At 43.9% G+C, this 21,030-nt stretch overlaps 1 protein-coding gene across 3 annotated transcripts in view; it reads right to left on the bottom strand.

Moving 5' to 3' along the window:
• Positions 1-5,835: 5,835 nt before the first annotated feature.
• LOC105467434 (SET domain containing 3, actin N3(tau)-histidine methyltransferase) overlaps positions 5,836-21,030 on the bottom strand; it is an 86,227-nt gene continuing 71,032 nt past the window's right edge. For 2 of the 3 annotated variants that reach the window (XM_071099626.1, XM_071099628.1), the window contains exons 9-13: positions 14,533-14,607; positions 13,218-13,384; positions 12,242-12,327; positions 8,199-8,383; positions 5,836-7,229 (exon numbers count right to left, since the gene is read on the bottom strand). In XM_071099626.1, the coding sequence (XP_070955727.1) occupies positions 6,780-7,229; positions 8,199-8,383; positions 12,242-12,327; positions 13,218-13,384; positions 14,533-14,607 (963 nt within the window). In that variant the 3' untranslated portion in view covers positions 5,836-6,779. The remainder of the gene's footprint in view (positions 7,230-8,198; positions 8,384-12,241; positions 12,328-13,217; positions 13,385-14,532; positions 14,608-21,030) is intronic. The other variant, XM_011717039.2, reaches the window with a different exon arrangement.

Genomic DNA, 21,030 nt, shown 5'->3' with positions numbered 1-21,030 from the left:
AGGCTGCTCCACGCTCAGTATCCACTCAGGGCTCAAGTCTTGCAAAAATAACACTGAAACCCACTTTTATGTAAAGCACCACCTTGGTGACAGCCTGCAGTTTGTCGGGGTTTCTGTCATGGCACCTGCTTTTTAAGAGCAGGGCAGTAAGAAGGGAAGGAGGTTATTCACCACCCTGAGTCTGATCTAGGCTGATACTCATCATGCAAGCGCGGGGCAGGAAATTCAATTCCATTTTCCTTTTTTCCCCGATACAACTTTTCAAAAACACCCATTCTGGTCCTTTTAAAATCCAAGGAGTGTTATGACTACATTTCATGACTAATTATACTGCAGTCTTAATGGTGTCAACACTTACATTAGATAACATTAGCCCAAGGCTAGTTATTTTGACAATTGTCGATGACCAAAATAAAACAAACGTTTTAATTTTTGTATGAGAAAGCAAGAACTGTTTTTCTAGATGCATTTCAGGATTCACCTGACAACATATTCCAGGGCTAGAGTATTATTTCCTGGTGCCAGCTAGGGTATTATTTCCAAAACTAGGCTGGGTGGGGTGGCACACAATCATAACTGCCATCTCTTGCTGTTCAGTAAGTTGTCATTTGCAGCTGCATTTAGGGGAGCGTTTGAGTTGCTTGAAAACTTAAAGCCAAGAAATTCACAGGTGCTTGTTGGATGGTAGCTCATACTGAAATATATATACGTATGCATAAAGTAAGTCACCAAATATTATCAGTTTGGGATATGTGCCAAGTCTGGGAAAGGCACAGAGAATGTGACAGTGGGGTACAGACGGGAGGTCCACATGTTGAAGCCACACGGCTGAGTATTTCACCACCCACGGAAACCCCCACAACTCAGAATGGGCCTCCAGTCAGCCATTAGTCCAGATCTCAGGCTGACTGACATCGCTCAGCCAGTCACAGTGGGAACCAACCACCAGATAGCTACTGTGTCCCAGGCACTGTGCCAGATTTACATCTACTATTGCAGTAACCTCCTGGGGTTATTCCATTTTGCATATGAGAAAATCAAGACCCTGTGCATCAAGAAACTTGCTGTGGGTCACAGATGGTAGGGGAAGGTAGGGGGTCAGGATTATATTTTAGGTTCTGCAGATTTCAAAGCCCATGTTTGGGATGAGCTGCTTCTCTGGGCTAAAATTTTGTGTATGGGCTAAAGTGCAAACACCCTTCACGGACTAGACGCTCAGGTAAGAATCTGCTCATTGGTTCCTTCTTGAAGAGTAAGTTTTGCACGAATGACGGGTGGAGTGTGAGGGTGGGAAGCTCTGCACACCCTGCAGAAAGGGGCACAGCTGGCAGGGGAAGCCCGCCCTCACGCGTCCTCCAGGTGCCTTCCTAGGACTTGAAGCTGACTCTGGGATCCTACAAGGAGCTCCTCCCGAACCTCATTAAGATGGAGAAGGATGTTTGAGGTTCAAGCCACAACTTGATTCTTTTCTACCAGAACACTCTTGAGGAGTCAGGTACAAGCCGCAGAAACAGGAAGCAAGGAGAGGAGGGCGGGGAAATGGAAAGAGAAGAAAGGAGTGTGATTTTAAAGCCACCCTGGGACTTCAGAGGCACAGAGGCCTCCCACTTGATCGTGATTGTTCAGTCAGTCCGGAAGCCTCCCCAGAGCCCACACTCTGCATCAGGTGCTGTACAAGACTATAGAAATTCAAACAGCCAGGCAGGGCCACACAGGGCCTCACCAGCACCAGCATTTCCAAGTTCATTTTCATGTCAAGTTTCACCTGACCCATGCTGAGGAGCTTCTCTGTTGCCCAAAGGGGAAGAATATGAGTTTGGAGAAAGTTTTCTATACACACACATATATATGTATTCATATGTGTGTATGTACGTGCTCATATATACAAAGTAGGTTTATATAGAAATAGGTGACACACATGTGCGTGCAACAGAGACACCTGTGTTTGGGCCAAGAAAAGCTGCCCAGAAGTGAGAGGGTATCACAAGGCTGTTTAAATAAAGACCAAGAGCTGATGGACGGTGGTGTGATGACCTGAGTTAGGATTCCCAACTCCATAAACTGCTCCTGAGTCCACACACGGGGGCTCCCCAACCCTTTCACCTTGTTTCTAAGGGATCTACCAAGGGTGGCATCTGTGAAGGGAGTGGCAATCACCAGGAGGCGCCCTCCTGAAGTCCATCCATTATGAGATCTGCACAACTGCACGCATGCTCTCCCTGCAGGCAGCCAGGTGCCAGCACGGCGGTCAGGAACCAGTAACCAGCATCTTCACAGGACTGCCCCCCAGAAGCCTGAACTTCTCAACCCCTCCTGTGCATGGATGGCTCTTCCCTGCCTCCCTCCTTACCCTCAAGGGCTCACCCCACCTCCGTATCTCACCAACGGAACCCTAAGCCCAGCCACATGCCACCATCTCCAGCGCCAAAGCATGTGTCCACCCGCTCACGCAGCCTGGCACGCTCTGCCACGCCTACTGTTCAGAAGTCTGCCTCGGTGCCTCGAGGGCAGGGCTTCTTGAGTCTCTGAATTACCCACAGAATCTGTGTTCCACTAAGAACACAACTGTTGCTAGGTCCAGGGCTGAGGTTCCCAAACCAATGGACAGATGACACCCGCTGCTTGCTGGCACAGCATGGATGATTTTGCCATCCCCAGTCCTCGGAACATCTCCTGCCTCCCGCGAGTGGCTCTGGCTTAGAAGATGGTCATCACAAGCATTCACTGGCTGTTTAGCATGTGCAGGTGCAGCACCCAGTTTTTCAACACACCCAGCACTACTGAGGTGGAGAGCGTGAGGCTCCCTGAAGGAGGTGACGGAAGCTCCTAACTGGTCCAGGATCCCACGCCTGGAACCAGGTCTCACCCCAGTGGCTGCCTCACCTCCGGGGCAGCAGACATGTGCCCTCTCACAGCAGGCGTTAGGGAGTGCTCCCTCCCCTGGCTGAATTCCGCCACCCAACCCCTGGCCCTAGCTGTGCCTTTTGCAGACCCAGAATGAGTCTCACCCTCCTTCAGGAGACAGCTCTTCAAATCTGTGAAGACAGGAAGATCATGTCCCTGCTAAGGCTTCCTCTCTCCAGCCCAAGCACACCCAGGACCAGCAGGGCAGCTTCATTTAAATAACAAATTTGCCAGTGCATTTAAATACAATTCGAGTTATTCAAATTCAATTTACACACAGAATTTTAGGAATACATTAGATAAGGGGCTGCTGATTAAAATAGTAGGGTGACCCTTAATGACATTACTGGATCCTACCCTACACCTGCCTCAAATTGACATTGAAATAAAAATGAGTCAAATTCCTGGGTCAGGTTAGCAGCTCTCCCGCATTACACGCATTTGTTTTGCCAAATCAATAACAACACGAGCACGGTGCACAAGCAGCTGCTCACTACAGCTAGGGTTACCATCAACACTGTCACATCTGGGCTCTCTGCAAAGCAGCCCCCAAACCAGCCACCACTATCATTCCCTATTTTCTTTACAGTCAGTGCCATTTCGGTTCTGAGGTCAAGTCACATGCACTTTCTTTGGACTGGCTTTATTCTTTTGCTCCTACAATGTATGTCCTAATCACCAAGAAAATATAACTGGTGGCTGGGTGCGGTGGCTCACACCTGTATTCCCAGCACTTTGGGAGGCAGAGGCAGGCGGATCACCTGAGGTCAGGAGATTGAGACCACTCTGGCCAACATGGTGAAACCCCATCTCTACTAAAAAATACAAAAATTGGCCAGGCGTGGTAGTGGGCACCTGTAATCGCAGCTACTGGGGAGGCAGAGGCAGAAGAACTGCTTGAACCCAGGAGACAAAGGTTGCAGTGAGCCAACACGGTGCCACTGCACTTCAGCCTGGGCGACAGAGTGAGACTCTGTCTTAAAAAAAAAAAAAAAGAAAAGAAAATATAACTGATGATTTACAGAAAATTGATTCCCTCATTTTTAAGTGGAGGTTTAATTTAGCATAACCCTGTATATTGGGAACCTGGGACTATTTTTAATGTCTTACCCTATCTCTCAAAAAAAAAAAAAATGACATACACCTTTTAGTGAGTCTATTCTAGAAACTACTGGGGAAAAACCACCTATCAATTGCCAGTTTACATGAAAAACAGGGAGGTTTTTCTAGGCCGATGAAATCTAATTGCTAACTATTTACACAAATAACACATAGAGCTAATGAAACAGAAGCAGAGCCTGGCATGTTTCCAGTAACTAGCCTCAACAGCCTCTTATCCAAGAGCATTCAGAAGAAAGCAAACTTTAAAATGATTTGAGAGAAAGGTCTATTTTCATGACAGATGGCAATGAGGGTTCTTCAATGCCAATTTAATCACTTTTCCTCAATTTTCAAATGCTTAAGTTGTAGCTCCAAGTGTCTGCGCAGGCAGCACTAGAGCTGCCGAACCGCAGTGGGGCCACGGGGATGACTGATGTGTGCTGCGTCTCGCCTGCCTTTGCGAGTCATTTTAGGGCAATCCTACCCAACTCAGGAAAGTAATGCTGTTCAATAGATACTGTCTTCTGACATCAAAACAGTTCTGTTCTTGGGGGCGCCATTTTTATGTCATGCAGAGGCTGTTCTCAACTGGAAGCAGACTTCATCTCTTTTTGATCCAATAACCTTAACAACCAAGTCTGTCTATGGAGAAATGACAGAAAAACAGTTGCTAAATTTTTAAGCAGGGACTTTGGACAATTTTGTACCATTCTTTTCACAAGTAAATGAAGAAACTGGGTGCCAGGAACCAAAGTCACAACACCCATTGAAGGTGGCGCTGGAACAGGAGCTTGGGATCCCGACTCCAGTCTGGCGCTATCCCAGCTCCACAGGAACTCGAACTTTGCCGGGGAATAGTTTGAAAACCCAGCTGTCTCATTATGTTATTTTATGTTTGAATTGTATATATGTTTTCAAAAAATATTTATTATTAGGCTTGAAAACTTTTAATCCTATAAGAAGATAATTCTATGGACAAATTGGTCATCAAAGTTCTAGAAGGCTGTGGGGCTTCTAGAGTAGAAACCTCAAGTACTACAATGCTATTGCCTTTTAGAAATTAACACTAAGCTTTACAGACTATTTAATATTTTTGGTAAGGTATCTCAGGTGTAAGGATGATACGACAGGTGGCGATCACATGCTTCCTCCTGGTACACATCAACAACCGAGGAAAGGTACAGGCATCAATGCCAGGAAATGTCCCAGTCTCACACAGACATGAAGCTGGCCTCCAGCACCCAGTCCAGCAGGTAAACTAACCTGCTGAGCAACGCAGGCAACGCCTCAAAGAGTTACATTTATCTCAGCTGTCAGGGGGGATGAGGCAATTGATCTGCAGAACTACGTCTTCCCCCAAGAGAAACTCCCAGAGCATCCTTAAGATGACCTGTGTTGCAGCAGCATTTATCAAACAGCTGGGGGAATAATTCACATTTTCAAAATCAGCAGTGTACTTAGGACATCAGAGACAATGTGAAAATTTGTGGTGAAGGAAAACTGGTATCACTAAACCTGAAAACTGATGGCTTTCTGGAGACAGATCCCTCTCCCACCCCAAGGACATGGTCCCAACCTTTCACTTCCCCTAAATTCTAAGTATTCCTTTTCTTATGTTCCTGCTGCCTGCGCAGAAGGGCAGGCTGATGAGGGGGGCTCCTGCAGGCCTCTGGGCCCCACAGCTGTGCCTCAGTAGCCCCCAGGTTAGCACAGCCCAGGGCACAAGGTTTCTCAAGAAGGTTCAAACAATGTTTGGGCAATAAGATAGTTTGTGTAAAAGCTAAACTCAAAGGGCCTGTCCCACTCCAAAAAAAGGAATAGACAAAAATATTAATCATGTTTTTTCTTTTAATAAGGGTTTTTACTCAAAAGTGTAGCTTTGAAAATCTCTAGCTTGTTGTGAAAACCAGGAAAGCCAGGGAGCTGCCTCACACTGCACACCACCACGTGAAGCTGTGGGCCGCTGTGTGTTTGCAAACTCTCCATTACCAAGGCTGGAATCAAATGCACCACTTTAAAATCAGAGCCAACATTTAAAATTAGGAGGATGATGCATGTCCTACTTTGATTCAAGGAGAAAGGACAAGTTCTTAGTACAGTAAAACAAAACACAAAAGTAAACAAATCTTTAGAAATCACTAGATATATAGATGTGTGTTTATATATATATATTTATATAATTAGGATTATCATCAACATTTCAAACTATTAAAAATAAGGTTGCCACCTTACCTTTGCTTTTGGTAATGGGGTGTTTTTTTTTTTTTTTTAAGGAGAAAAACCAAACATTTTGCCCAGACTCTAAAGTTTCCCAACTTCCGTTCTGTTTTCTGCTGTGCAGCTTCCCCACCTTCACGCTGAATCCCCGAGTCCCACCACCAGCTCTGGCTGGCAGGAGGCAGAGCAAGCTTTCATTCTGGTCGTCAAGATGACAGGCCCACAAAAGCACAGCTGAGACAGGAACTGAATTCTTCCCCAGGAAGAAAATACCTATGCTCACAACAGGTCTGCAAAATCTCCCACAGGCACCTCTTCCCCCTTTCTTGTGGCTGTTTGTTAACTGGTTTGTTTTGCCTAAAAGCAAGATGGCAATCTTAATCAAAAAGGGAAGCTAGATTTTTAAAATAACTTAAAAAAACCATTTTTATATAAAGCAGCAAAAACATATCTTCCTCTCTGCAGAAAGAAAAATGTTAACAAGGAAACACAGCGATGTGAACGGACCGTCCATCAACTCCTGCTCCACTGGATCCCCCATCCAGCTTCACCTCGAGCTACTCCTTAACTTCAGCAGTGCTGTCTGAAGAAGATCCTTTGGCGTCTTCAACTGCTCTTTTACTTTCTTCTTGATTGAGATTTTCATTTTCGGACCTGGTCCCATTAGGGACAGAGTTTTCACCGTTTACAAGCCCGTTCTCTGTGGCCTGTGCTTTGCTGATGGCCTCTCTGATGTTCAAAGCATCCTGCACTCCAGCCTCCTCCTCGAGGTTTCTCAAGACCAGGGGGAGCCTCGAGTCCCCCACGCTGCTCTCCAACAGCCCAAGGTTACTCTCTTCATATTTGGGAAGCGGAGCCTTTTCCTCCATCTGCTGGCGGTAGAATTCCCGGTTGACAGCTGCACTCTTTACTGCTTTTTCCAAAATCTCTTTCTCACCTAAGCGCAATTTGATGGCCATTTTTGCACGAACAGAAAGATCCTGGTTTTTCAAGACGGATTTATCTTCCTGGAAAACAAAAAAGAGCAAAATTAATTACAAGAAGTCTAAATCAGCAAAACTATAGAGACAGAGGGCACCACGGCTGTGGCTGGGGACATGAGGGAATTTTTTGGGGTGACAGGAGGTTCTAACACTTGACTGGGCAGGTGGTCACATGACCAGACACTCACATCAAAATGTATGCTTCAGAAGTGTGCCTTTTACTGTATGTAAATTATATCTCAATGAAACTGTTACAAAACCAGAAATAAGAGCCTAAATCAAACAGTGCTACCCCATCTGTCAGGGAACTTCACTGATTTAAAACTCATCCTGTCCATCTTGGGCACTGATGTAGCCCCAGGGCAGCATGTGGGTGAATGGCAACAGTGAAGGAACGAATGAATGAGAAAGACGTATTTGAAGTTAGTGACTCAATAGTGAACTTAAAAAGCACAAATGAAAACGTCTGTGAAATCATGTGAATTAGAAATTATAAAAAAAAGTATTAAATACTTTAAAAAATATATATTCTAATAAACAATGCCTAAATATGATTTTTTTTGTTAAACAAATGGAAAATTTCAAATGCAATCATTTTGCTAAACTATTAGAGTAGTTTAGAATTAACAAGAAATCTCTCATTAAACATCTCTTTTTTTTTTTTGAGACGAGTCTTGCTCTGTCACCCAGGCTGCAATGCAGTGGCGAGATCTCGGCTCACTGCAACATCCGCCTCCTGGGTTCAAGCGATTCTGCTGCCTCAGCCTCCCGAGTAGCTGGGATTACAGACCACGCCCAGCTAATTTTTGTATTTTTAGTAGGGATGGGGTTTCACCAAGTTGGCCAGGCCTGTCTTGAATTTCTGACCTCGTGATCTGCCCTCCTCGGCCTCCCAAAGTGCTGGGATTACAGGCATGAGCCACCGCGCCAAGTCTCATTAAACATCTTAACAACACAACAAAGTTCAAATCCTCATTAATTTAGTCTAATTACCTCAATAGTTGTTTTGTATGTTTTTAAAAGAAGTGAGGCTCTATCTTCAAGAAACGTCCAAAGTTTGACCTCGTTGTCCCAGCTAACAGGAAATTCCGAGTTCCCCAAGGTGAAGATTCTATCAATAGCGCTGTCTCCCAGTAAGTGTTCTTTCAGTTCTTCTACAAGAAATACAAATGGCAATGCTAGGAGGAAAACACAGCACTCCTTCTCATTTGAACAAGTAATCCACCTTAGAAAACATTGTTTCCAACAATGTCATTTTCCCACAGTAAAAGCTGTCCCTGTGCAATGGGCCAGGACATTCCTAGATTCCCCAAAGTAGAGCAGAGCTAAATTTTGGGGAGCAACACCAGGTCAGGCCTTCTTCATTTGGAATCCAGATCAAGCCTTGGTAGCACTCCATTTTTCACTGTTTCTATGAGGGACACCGAGAGCCTTTAGACAGTTTCACAAGATACTTTTTAAAGACAGTCGACAGCCATGGACTCCCTATTTTGACAATACCCTTTTTGCTAGCCATAAGCTCAGTCACATCAACCCAGTCAAAAAGGACATTTAGGTGAACAATGTAAACAGTGAAAGGAACTAGAGCCACAACAATCCTGTGAGCCCATAACTGTAAATATGATTGGCACTTATTCTCGTAGGTGACCTGACCAAGCTATTTAAGCCATTTTTGTAACAAGCCACAAACTGAAAGAAACAAGAGCCTCAATCAAACAGTGCTACCATCAGGAGCACTATGAAAATCTGGGTTAACGGGCTGGGCGCGGTGGCTCACGCCTGTAATCCCAGCACTTCGGGAAGCCAAGGTAGGTGGATCACTTGAGCCCAGGCGTTTGAGACCAACCTGGGCAATGTGGCGAAATCCCATCTCTACAAAAAATACAAAAATGAGGCAGGTGTGGTGGTGCACACCTGTAGTCCCAGCTACTCAAGAGGCTGAGGTGGTGGATGCCTCCAACCCAGGAGGTGGTGACTGCAGTGAGCACTGCACTCCAGCCTGGGAAACCGAGCGAGACCCTGTCTCAAAAAAAAAAAAAAAAAAAAAATCTTAGTTAATGAAAAACATGCCCATCTCTCTCACTTGTCAGGAATTTACATAGGAATTACAAATACACACAAGTGAACATCTCAATTATCTCCAAATATATTTAAGAAGAGGAAAGAATTCAGCAACTGCTCTTAGCATTTTATCTCCCGGCACATTATCTCCAAAACCAAAACAAGCCGATCCTATTCATGCTCAAGAAACAGACCCATGCTTCTTATGTGATTAGGAGACAGTGTCTCTTTCAGAGCAAAATGCCTCACAGCTGTCACTATTTACAATTCAAACTGAAGAACTGCTGCCAGCAAACCAAACTTTTATTAGTATTAGTTAGAGTAATTCAAAGATCCAGCAATTGTCTTGACATGACAAATTGTCTATGACTAGAGAGAAACTAAAGAGAATCAACAGACCTAAAAGGATTCCAGCAGTTTTAAGAAAACAGGCTATCTAATGTTCAAAAAAGAAGTTTATTAACTTGTATTTGTTAGTAAAGATCATGATGAAATTCAGGATTTTTAGTTTTGAGTCTTCATTTTATATTCTTTGTATACAACACGGAAGTTCTGGCTTTTTTTAAGCTTTCTTAGTGGTTGAAAGTTCTTTTCAAAGGCCCCCAATAGGAAGGTTACTGTTTCCTTCCTTCATCTCCTCTCTCAATCTGCCCAAGTTGCACTCTGCAACGATGGAAGCTGCAGGTGTGCGGCAGAGCTTTCTCTCCGCTCATTTTTTAAAAGTGAAACTGGACTCATTTCACATTCCTGGAGAAATAAAGCCTACAAAAGGGGGAGTAAGACAATGTAGCATGTGGCCTGCCTGGAGAGCAGGAGCTGACTGGGAGCTCCTGCAGCAAGAACCCTCCTGAGCTTGCCTCCAGCACACAGGGCCTGCAAATTATCCCTGCCCCTCATTCTGGCCACCATGGTGTATGCTCACTCCAGAGAGAAAAGAGCCCAGTGCCCTCCACCCTCTCCCTGGCTCCTGCTCAAGTTCCTCCCTCTGCTAAAGGTCTTCAGCCACACCCCTCACCTCCTGCTCTACCATGTCCGAACCATCACTGAGCTCCAGGGTTTAACTCAAATGTCTTTCCTCCAGACCCCTAGAGTACTAACACTTTTTTCCATGTACTATGTTATTCTTGAACCAGTAGGAGCAACGTGGGATGTCCTGCGCATGGGCTCTGGAGTTAACAGAGCTGGGTTCTAAGTCAGGGTCATTACTTGCTTACTGAGCAACCTTGGCCAAGTTACTTATCCTCTGGGTTTTTTGTTTGTTTGTTTTTAGACAGGGTCTTGCTCTGTTGCCCAGGCTGGGGTGCAGTGGCAAGATCACGGCTCACTGTAGCCTCAAGCTTCCAGGCTCAATCAATCCTCCCACTTCCCAAAGTGCTGGGATTACGGCCATGAGCCACAGCATCCAGCCAACTTTATTCTCTTTTTTTTCCCCCCCAGCCGGGTCTTACTCAGCCTTTACCTCCCAGGCTCAAACAATCCTCCTACCTCAGCCTCCCGAGTAGCTGGGACTAGAGGCTTGTGCTACCACGCCCAGCTAATACTTATCCTCTTTGAAGTGGAATCTCTACATCAGTAAAATGGGAACACTTATCAATCAAGGCTGATGGGATTAAAATTAAGCATATACCACATTTAGCATCATACCTGGCACACAGTGAATGCTTCACAAATTCTAGGAATATCATCACCATCACCTCTCTTAATTATAAATTCCTTGAGTATATGAACTGCAACATTTAATTTTGTATCCACATATAAGCAAGAAAAGCTCACAGTTAACTCCTTAACTCGTGTTCATTAAATTGAATTGATGAACCATTACCAAAGTACAAAAAGCACCAAAACTCCCACTTGAATAACTGTAAATCTAGGCGATAGGGTTGCTTGTAAGGAACAATGACTGTATCTCAGTTTGGGTTCTGCGGTTGGTGTGTGAACTGCCTCTCTCTGTTTTGGAACTAGGTTTTTTCTGCCTCCAGCGTGACGTCAAGCCCTCGACTTGTGCAGCACTGCTCCCTGGATCCAGACATTAAAACCAAAGCCAGTGACCGCTGAGCACTGCAGCTTCCCCTGCATGGGCCACGACTGCTTCCTCCGACCAAGGAAGTGCTTGGGCAGCTTCCATCCAGAACACTTTTTTGTCTGTTCACTCAGTCAAACACTCATTTACTCATTCCTACTCAGTCTGTTCTGCACAGGATTTAAGGCAGTTTACAACAGCAACACACACACACGCACACACACACACTTAAAAATGAAACCTCAGGACCAGGAAATTTGTAAGATACATCTTAGTATGAAAAATAAAAACACAACCATGAGAGGTCAAATGTCAGTATAAGAAACCCCAAATGACTTGTTTTAAGCAAATGCAAAAGTAGATGCTCAATACATATACTTAACTCTTTCTGGGCCTGAAATAAGAGGCTGTAGCCAGGAACATTTTGTGTTCTACACAGATTCTGTTTGCAATGTTATTTACTCTAACAGGATGCTTGGCATTAAAATGCTTGCTGGCAATTTCAGATTTAGAATGCAGAGTAGGTTAACAAATAAAGTCCTACGGTCCACGTATGCCACAGCTGACTACACAACATCACAGGATCAACTGATCCTGAACTGCTCTATGTAAGTGAAAAAGACTAGTGCCCTGTGAGTGAAATGAGGCTCTGTCAGGCTACAAATGTAGAATTTTGATATATTTACCTGATCCAAGATGCTTTAAGTTTTCTTCAAATGCAGTTGAGAATTATTTGCGTATTACAAATTAATATTGACAACACATTGAGGATTTAATAAAACATTTCTAGGGTAAAATTAATCAATTTCTTCTTTCTCCAGTATTGCCATCTTGCCTCTTCCCAAAAGTATTGTAGTTTTAATCCACTTTACCTATAATCCGAACCCCTATGCTTTACACTTCCATGATTTAAAAATAAAAAAGTCAACATCTCTTTTTTCCTGAAATGACGTACCTTCAGTCATGCAGAATACTCGGAGAAAAGCCAAAAGCTGAGCAGAGATGGGCGGCTCCGTAAAATGCAACGCAAAAACGCTGGAACTGACAAAAGCAGAAAGCAGCATCAGTCACCCTGCTGCGGTTACCCACCTGCTCCAAAGTGAGATCCCTACAGTCTACAGCACGTGCGGTTGTCCTCAAGGAGAGCCGAGCTGGAAGATTCCAGCTCCTCATCTGAACTGTGAGCATGATTTTCAGCCCTTGCAAAAGGCCACAGGCTGGGGCGGATGGAAGTGGACATCCAGAATTGGAGTCCATCCTCGCCAGCTTTTCCGAGAGCCTGACAGCTGTAATCTCAGGTTGCACACAACACATTCAAAACATTAAACGTACACATGGTTTTTTAAAAGTGTTAACAATAATTTATGTTGAGTTCACACTTTAAATCATTAATCAAATATTGACAAGTTCAATAAAAAAAGGTCTAGATAATCCATTTTCATTAAGAATGGTTCCTCCATTCCCTGGAGAACTAATGAATCATAATTCCTGTCTTCTTTATCATTTTATGCCTCAAATGCAAGAAAATCTTAAGGAATTTAACTAGAAATTCTTGAAATCACTGAGGATCATGACTTCATTACAGAAACTAATGGTAGCAAAGAATTAAATGAAACAAATTGATCCAGGCCATTAACCTTTTCAAGGTGAAAGACATGAATGATACGAAAGTACTTATTTAACTTAATGAGGATTTCAGGCCATATCCCTCAGAACTGACTGTGAATGCGCCCAACAACACAATTATGTTTATCTGAAAACGCTGGTAAGTCACCGAGCGTCGCCATGGCTTAAATTTGCTGTGCCACAGGGATAAACGGATTAAGACAAACTACTGGAGAGAAGTTTTATTAACACACCAATTAAACACTATGCAACTGGAAATAGTTCAAGCACTGCAGGAAAGGGCTAACCGATGTTTTTCTACGTACGTGGGGATGCCGGCACGAGCCAAGACCTCGGCCTTCATGGCGTAGAGTCTGTCACTTTTACTCACTCCAAGCTTTATTTTCACTCTGTCGTGGGAGTTATTGTCAAAGAAAAAACCACTGTGGATCACAAACTCTGCATTGGATCGAGTGCCATAAAAAATGTAAATCTGAGATGCAGTAAAGAAAAAAGAAAAGGGCATGAGACAAACTTGGCGTGTATTCTTAACACAGGGCAGGGCAAAGGCTTAGTGCTCATATATTTAATGCTACTTTACATTAATGACACGAAATAGCTGAAAGTATTGATACACCTGTTTGGCACAGGTTGCAAGGGTGACGCCGTGCAATTTTCCCAACTTCCCAAACCGTCTGAGACCAAGCACCCACTTCCACCACCGCGTGGAGAGGCGAGACCAGGAGAAAGCACCACCAAAGTCCTTACTACTACTCAAAGGACCCCAGGTGCCTGGGGTCACCAGGCCTCTATTATAATCCTCTTCTTTCAAAGGACAGCAAGGCTATTTCTAGAAGACTGCATTTTAAAATTCACCAAGTTCTTCCCATCCTTTTAATACAGCAGGGTCTTTTCTGGAACTGTAAAGCAGTATCTGTCAGAAACTTATTTCTAGATCCTGTGGCAATTAATCCTGCACCTAGCAGGTGGGTTTATAAACTTTTCTAAAGAAGGAACAGATCAGTACTTTGCTAGACAAATATTTTTCATTTTGTCTCAACTGGAATGTCAATTACGGATGTGGGTTCCATGTCTGTACTGTCTGCTTGGGTGTAGACTGATAGAATGTGGGAATTTATAGACACATATTTTCAAACTCACCCAAAGGCTTACCCCTCCTCCCACCCAAACTACTTAGATTAAAAAATCTGAGATTAAAGTGAAAGTGTAAGACAACAGATTCCCTTGCTTTTGCCCCTTAAATACTCTTATAAAGAAGGTTCTAATCAGTAGAAAAAATAAAGGCAACACAGTTTATGAAATTTTAAAAATTGTTTTAGTGTCATAACACACTTTATTTTAACAGTGTTATAAATATTTACAAATATTAGGCCAATTGTGCCAATAACTGTGTTTAAATACTTTTCTCTGTGGACCCAAAGCACAATGCAAAGCACAACAAGTGAGTGAAGCACAAGTGAACATGTGTACTATGGGTTCAGGTCTCAAGATGCGTTCCAGAAAAACAATCCTCAATTTGAATTCCACATTTTTTTTCCTAAGTTCCTTTTTAAGACTACCAACACAGTTAACTTAGTGCCCAATGGCTGGTTCACATTTGTGAGATGCCACGAGACCCACCTGCTCTCCAGCCCGGAAATCCTGCAGAGCCACACACTCACAGCGGTCATCTTCCAGGTTGTAACCGGTAGTGATCTAGCCCCGGGAGAAGGAAGGAAATGATGGTGAGGCAAACACGTGCACATTTCACTTAATCATGAACTGGTTTCTGGCAAACACATGCACATTTCACTTAATCATGAACTTGTTTCTGGCAATCAGAGGAGAAAGGGGATCCAAAGGTACCTAAAAGGGTGCATCTGAGTGCTTTGGAAAATGGGGCAAAGAACTGCTTGAGCACTGAGGTTAACTCTAGTTACATCAGAGATGATTATGCAAAATTACACACCTGAAATAAAGGAAGTACGGTTGGATAAAGAGACTGTACAGAGTATCACTTGCTGGACTCAACAAAACACAATCGCCTCTGGGCCTCCCTGGCAGCAGTGAGGGCAGTGAGCCCACAGGCCACGCCTCCCACAGGCGCACCTAAGCCTCCTTTCAGTTCACTGATGACCTGCACTACCCTCATTTGTTTGCAAGTATTATCTTTATGTAATGTTTGGCCATTAAGAAACCAAAGTGGGTTTTCCATTGGATAAAGAATCAGGGAAAACAAAAGCTCTATTTCTGAATTATGGATATATGATCTGAATTAAAGAAATTAAAACTTTCAAGCATGCAAAGGCAAAATAAAATAACTTTGTTGTTTCTTATTCCCTCTATTTCCGCTGAGAAATATAATGTGAGAGTTTCTAGGTCCATTAGAAATAAATATAGAAAACCCTCTCACTATACCGCAGAACTGCGTCTCCTTCTAAGCTCTCCTATCTCAGTGAAGGTCAGCCAATGTCATGGCCTCTGGACACAAGTTACAAGGAAACCCTCACATCTCACCTGGTCAGCATTTCATCTAGTAAATACTACCATTTGCATGACTTTCTTCCTCATTCCTCTGCGTGGCTACAGTCCTTACTCCTTCTCGCCTAGCTTGTTTTTTGCAAAAACCTTCCAACTTTTGGGACCTAGTCTCAAAATCCAATACTGTCCTTCCGGAGTTACTAATTGTACGATGTCACTCTCCTGTTCAATATCTTCCTATGATTCCGCTCTGCCTTCGGAATAAACCCCAAGTTCCTGAGCACGGCCAAATATGGAGGCAGCTCACGCTTCCCTCCAGCTTCAGGAACTGCCACCCACCTGCCGCCCCAGTTCCCTCCGGCCTGACAGTTCCTTCTACTCCTGTTGTGGCCTGGCTTCTCGGGGAACCCCTCCTCACCCCACCCTCCTGCGCACTCCCACAGCCCAGTACTTACACCCTCCAGCCCAAGTCACGTCATCTGTGCACCTGTCTCCCCGTCAGTCAGACTTGAAAGCCAGAGCCCCTTGTTGATCTCTGTGTCCCGAGTGCTCAGCACACAGAACCTAAAACCTGAAGTGGCCTTTGGGAATATTCACGTGATGCATGAACCCCCAGGGGAATGGAAAGGGTCCCCAGCTTCTATTAAAAGCTCCTTCTCAGAGTCCTGTCTTTTAGAGCAGCGCCCAATCTCTTAGATTGTCTCTTGATGGTCACTGATTACTTTTTGATCTACTCATTTTTTTTTTTTTTTTTTAGAATGCTTTTTTTTTTTTTTTTTTTTTTGAGACAGAGTCTCGCTCTTTTTTTTTTTTTTTTTTTTTTGAGACAGAGTCTCGCTCTGTCGCCCAGGCTGGAGTGCAGTGGCCAGATCTCAGCTCACTGCAAGCTCCGCCTCCCGCCATTCTCCTGCCTCAGCCTCCGAGTAGCTGGGACTACAGGTGCCCGCCACCTCGCCTGGCTAGTTTTTTGTATTTTTTTTTTAGTAGAGACGGGGTTTCACCGTGTTAGCCAGGATGGTCTCGGCCTCCCAAAGTGCTGGGATTACAGGCTTGAGCCACTGCGCCCAGCCTGACCTACTCATTTTATCCTGGAGAATCAAAGACTCACAGCAGCCACAAGCGCTCCTTGCTAATAAGGCATCAACAGCTTGGATTCAAAAGATGACTTTTGAGTCTAGGGAATGGCATTTTGGGATGGAAGGCCATATAACACGAATCTTTAAACTCAATATCCCAAGAATAAATATGGTTTATTAACCATATGTCTAAGAGTCCTTCAAGGTTCTGATCTGCAAAGACCAATGAGAAATAGGCAGCAATGAGAAATAAATGAAGCCAAGTATTCTAGAACATTTCACTCGCAGAACATTTTAAACACTTCAATTGTATTCAAATCAACTCCAGGAAGTTCCTGCCCAACACTGGATGTACTTTTCTGACCCCAAAACATCACCTTGACAACAAAGTGGAATGAGAAACTGCCCATATGGGAAACTCCCAGGAGGAAATCCAGGCACTCCAGGGTGCTGGCGGTACAGGTACACAGGGACCTGCCAGCAGCACAAACAGGAGGAAAGTTAGAGGAAGGAAGAGAAAATTGAGGGAGATTGTGGAGAAAGGATTACGGGTGTTTAAGGGTATTTTACAGATTATTTCCCACTCTCGGCAGACATCAAGCTCCAAGATATGGCTTAACATGTCCACAGCAACCCTGACAGGCAAACAGGCTGGATCCTGCCCCAGTCTGTAGCCCTTTCTCAGCAGGGGTCAGAACGTTTGGAGGCTGAGTGTCTAACTTCTTTGTGTGGCACTGCCAAACACTTCCTCTAGGATGGTATCAAAAGTGTGTCTCAATGCAAAGAACTGCAGGCAGAAGCACAGGCCTCGCCTTTCCTTTGCGTGAAGCCAGGTTTCTAGAGGACTCTCTCAGAGCAGAGCCCTCCCAGGGCAGGCCTGCAGAGGGGTCTTCCAAGGCTGTTAGGACCCCACTGCTCAGCAAGGGCCTTCTGGCAGGAGCCCCAGGAACTTACCACCTACGCCCAGAAATCTGCAGCCACTGACCAGGTCTGACTTGAAGCCCAGACTAGGAAGGGAGGGTATGGGAGGGCCAGGGCTGGTGCAGGGGCAGCCTCCTGACGTCAAGCAAGGACAGGGTCCTTCCACCTCCTTCTTGCCCAGCTCCACGTGCTGCTTCCTGCCTCCCACACTGCCAGCTAACTTCCCTTCTACAAATATTGAGTGTCATCCTATGCCAGGCCCTAACCTAGGCAACTGGAAAATGGCATGAAAAATCTCAGTCCCTACCCATAGGGACATCTAGTGGGAAAGAGACATAGGGAGAAAAAAAATTTATATATATACGTATATATAAAAGCACGTGGAACTGAGAATAGCCCCACAGGAGCCTCAAGTGTGCCCAGGGTAGGTGAGCGGGTGGCAGCCGGAGTTTGTTGGCAATGCTGGAGGAGGAACCCAGCAGGGAGTGGAAGCCTCCAGCAGCTCCACGGAGCCCTACTCCCTGAAAGCCACCTCCTGCCTGCGGCGCACACCACTCACATCTGTGGCTGGTTTGGTAACTCGACGGCACACTTGGTGCACAGCTGTGTTCTATTTTACATATTAAAAGTAACATAGGAGGAGGAGCATGATATACACACACATACATTCCTAAGATGGGAACAGAGGGAAGATCTGTAGATCATTTACATTTTCTTTTCTGTGTTTTTCAAATTTTCTTCAACAAATATGTATTACATTGATTTCATGGTGGAAGGGGGAAAAAGTAATACAGGGTCATCAAATAAAATTTGGAAAAAATTTTTAAAACACAAAGAAAAAACAGATCACAATCACGTTAACATTTTGGTTTATTTCTTTCTGATCTTTTTGCCTAGGCGTGGGGTTTTCACACTCATTTATTCACCACTCATGAATTCATTAAAAAAATACCAGGCACAGGGATATAGCAACGAACAAAACAGACCCTCCCCCAAAATCACCTGCGTTCATGGCTCTTCCATTCTAATGGGAGGCAGGGGGTGAACCAACAATAGTTTGTTTAAAAGGCAGAAACAGAGGATCTGGACAACAGAGGGAAACGCAACAGGACAGGGCAGCCGGGTGGGCGGGCTGGAGGCGCAGTCATTCTACACAGGGTGCTCAGGGCAGCCACGCTACAGGAGGTCTACGAGCGAGTCCCATAAGTGCCTAAGGAATGGGGGGTTTTAGGCAGAAGTGACAGCAAGAGCGAAGGAATCTGCTGGTGTCTGAGGAACAGCGGGGAACCAGAGGTGAGTCAGACCTGTGTGCGCGGAGGGTGTGGGGGGACAGGCTGTTAGGAGAGACTTGTCTGCTATTGTAAAAATGGACTTTTGAGACTGTCAGACTCATCTAAATCTAAATGTTTTAGATTTTCTTTTCAATATACAAACAGAAGGACCTTGAAAAAGAACTTCCCTCCGTTGTGCTTGGATTTCCAGCTGCCCTTTCATCCCGCCTGGTAGAGTCGCAGATCCAAATGCAAGCACTGATTATTCCAACATGCTCTCTGTAAGGGAACTAATACCACTGTCTATCAGTCACTTAGAAGTGTCCTTCTCATATCAACCGAAAAACCCTCAACAAAGGAAACCTGCTGCTTACATTAAGTTTGAACAAATCATGCAAGATATAAAGATACGTTGTTTCTTCCAGCTTAGTACCATACCTTATAACCCTTTCTACATTTATTTCTCTGAGTGGCTAGGAAATTAGTTCATATTCACCAGAATCTCTAGCCTAGGTGTTCATCCAGCCCCTTACTTTCTTTAGCATTTCCTTGCTGTCACTGGTTTGGAATTACTGTTACTGACTTGATTCTTCTGTTTCTACTACCATAATCAGGTTTTTGGGATATTGTTAGAAGCAGACAGCGTTGCTGGGTTACAAATTCTACCTACTCCCTGAGTGATAGTCAGGGTAGACTGACAATAAGAAGATGATCGTCAGGATAGACGCACACAAAAAAGAAAATCTCTTGTCTTAAAAGGCGAGCCTTGATTTCAAGACTTTATTTTTAAAAAGACATTAACTGTAACACGTATCATATACAACTCTGTAGCGTTAAAATAGAATTTCTCAAATTCTACCCCAGAAAATTTCCCATGAAGTCTTATAATTACAATGGGAAACAGTTCAACAAGAGTGCAGAGTGCAGAATGTCAGGAACATAACCACTGTAAGACAAAGTGCCAGCATCCTGAATAAACCTTCTACAGGTTAGCACTGTTTCTGCCAGGACTGTGGCAGGTTAAAAAGTACGTAAGTCGTATTAGGGAAAATACAGCATTGGTTGTCATTAATTTATTACTTTTAGATAAACCTTTTTTTTTTTTTTTTTTTTTAACATTTGGTAGGGGGAAAGGAATTGTTTTATCCCATTTACATGGAAGCCAAATAAAAATCAAATGTGCAGACGAGTGTGTGAGGTGCCAATGGATGGAAGCTTTGCTAGGGACCACGGTGGCCTGGTGGTGGTCTCAGTGCCACCAGGTGGGCCATGAGGCTGGGGGTAGGGCACTGCTCACCTTACTACAGAGGCTCCTGTGTTAATTCTTTTTGTTTAGAGTAAAACCAAGCATTATTGCTTTAATTTTATTAAAAAGAACTCTAATAATTGAGTTTGAGAAAAAATGATCCAATTCAAAAAAAGAAAAAGAAAAATACTACAGTCAGGTATTAAAAGCTATTTGAAGATTTTTTAAATTTCAAGCTTATGATCAATTAAAAATACCTCTGAAGAAAAAGAAAACAAAAAATGTAAAAGTATATTCAATGAAAATAAGTTATAAAACACGCTATTATGTCTTAGTATTTATTACTAATTAAATTAAGCATATCTAAAGGCAAAAATGTAATTACAAAAGTGGAACTATTCTTTCTTGCCACAATTTAAATACTTTTAAGATTCAAGAGCATACTTGTTGCTAGACCTTCCCAAATTAGCACTAGGATATTCTGCCTTCAGTGTCTGGCGCACACTATGTGTGTTCTGGCCATTCTGGGGAATTCAATGTGAAATAATCATTCACGGCATTTCTTTATTCTATTTATAATACTGCTAATCACAAGGAAAGCTGACAGAGAAAAGATGAACATAAAACCTAATCAAACCAGTATACTAGTATAAAGTATGATATTTCAAAATGATCCGAAATGTATCATATTTCTGCCTACTAATATCAGGACATCTTTATCAGACAACTCTCACAGAGCACAGAGCGCTTCACCCATGCTGCTGCCTGGAATCCGAAGAATGTGGAGAAACAGAGCCAGCCTCCCCCTCTTCCCAGCTGTGGGAAACCATAATAATACAATTTCCTCCTCCCCAGGCTTCCCAGGTGTGATGATGCCAGCTGACTCCTGCATTCAAGGGCAAGGAGCCGAAGGCACCAGCCCCTCCTCCCACCCCACAGGCCCTGTAACAAAAACAGGTTCATAAACATGGTCAGGGGAAGGGACGGGGACGAGAAAGAATCAAAAGTACAGAACTGGAAACAGACAGTCAGCAAAGAAGACACAAAAGGAAAAATGAGAAATACGATTTTTTCCCCCAATAAATGAGCATTTTAAAGAGAATAAGTAAAAAGAAACTTTGGTTTAGTCTGTGGTACAATAAGA

Source organism: Macaca nemestrina, chromosome 7 (assembly GCF_043159975.1).
Source record: "Macaca nemestrina isolate mMacNem1 chromosome 7, mMacNem.hap1, whole genome shotgun sequence".
Taxonomy (NCBI): domain Eukaryota; kingdom Metazoa; phylum Chordata; class Mammalia; order Primates; family Cercopithecidae; genus Macaca; species Macaca nemestrina.
Note: the sequence above shows the minus strand (reverse complement) of the source record. Positions and strands in the feature narration are given on the sequence as shown.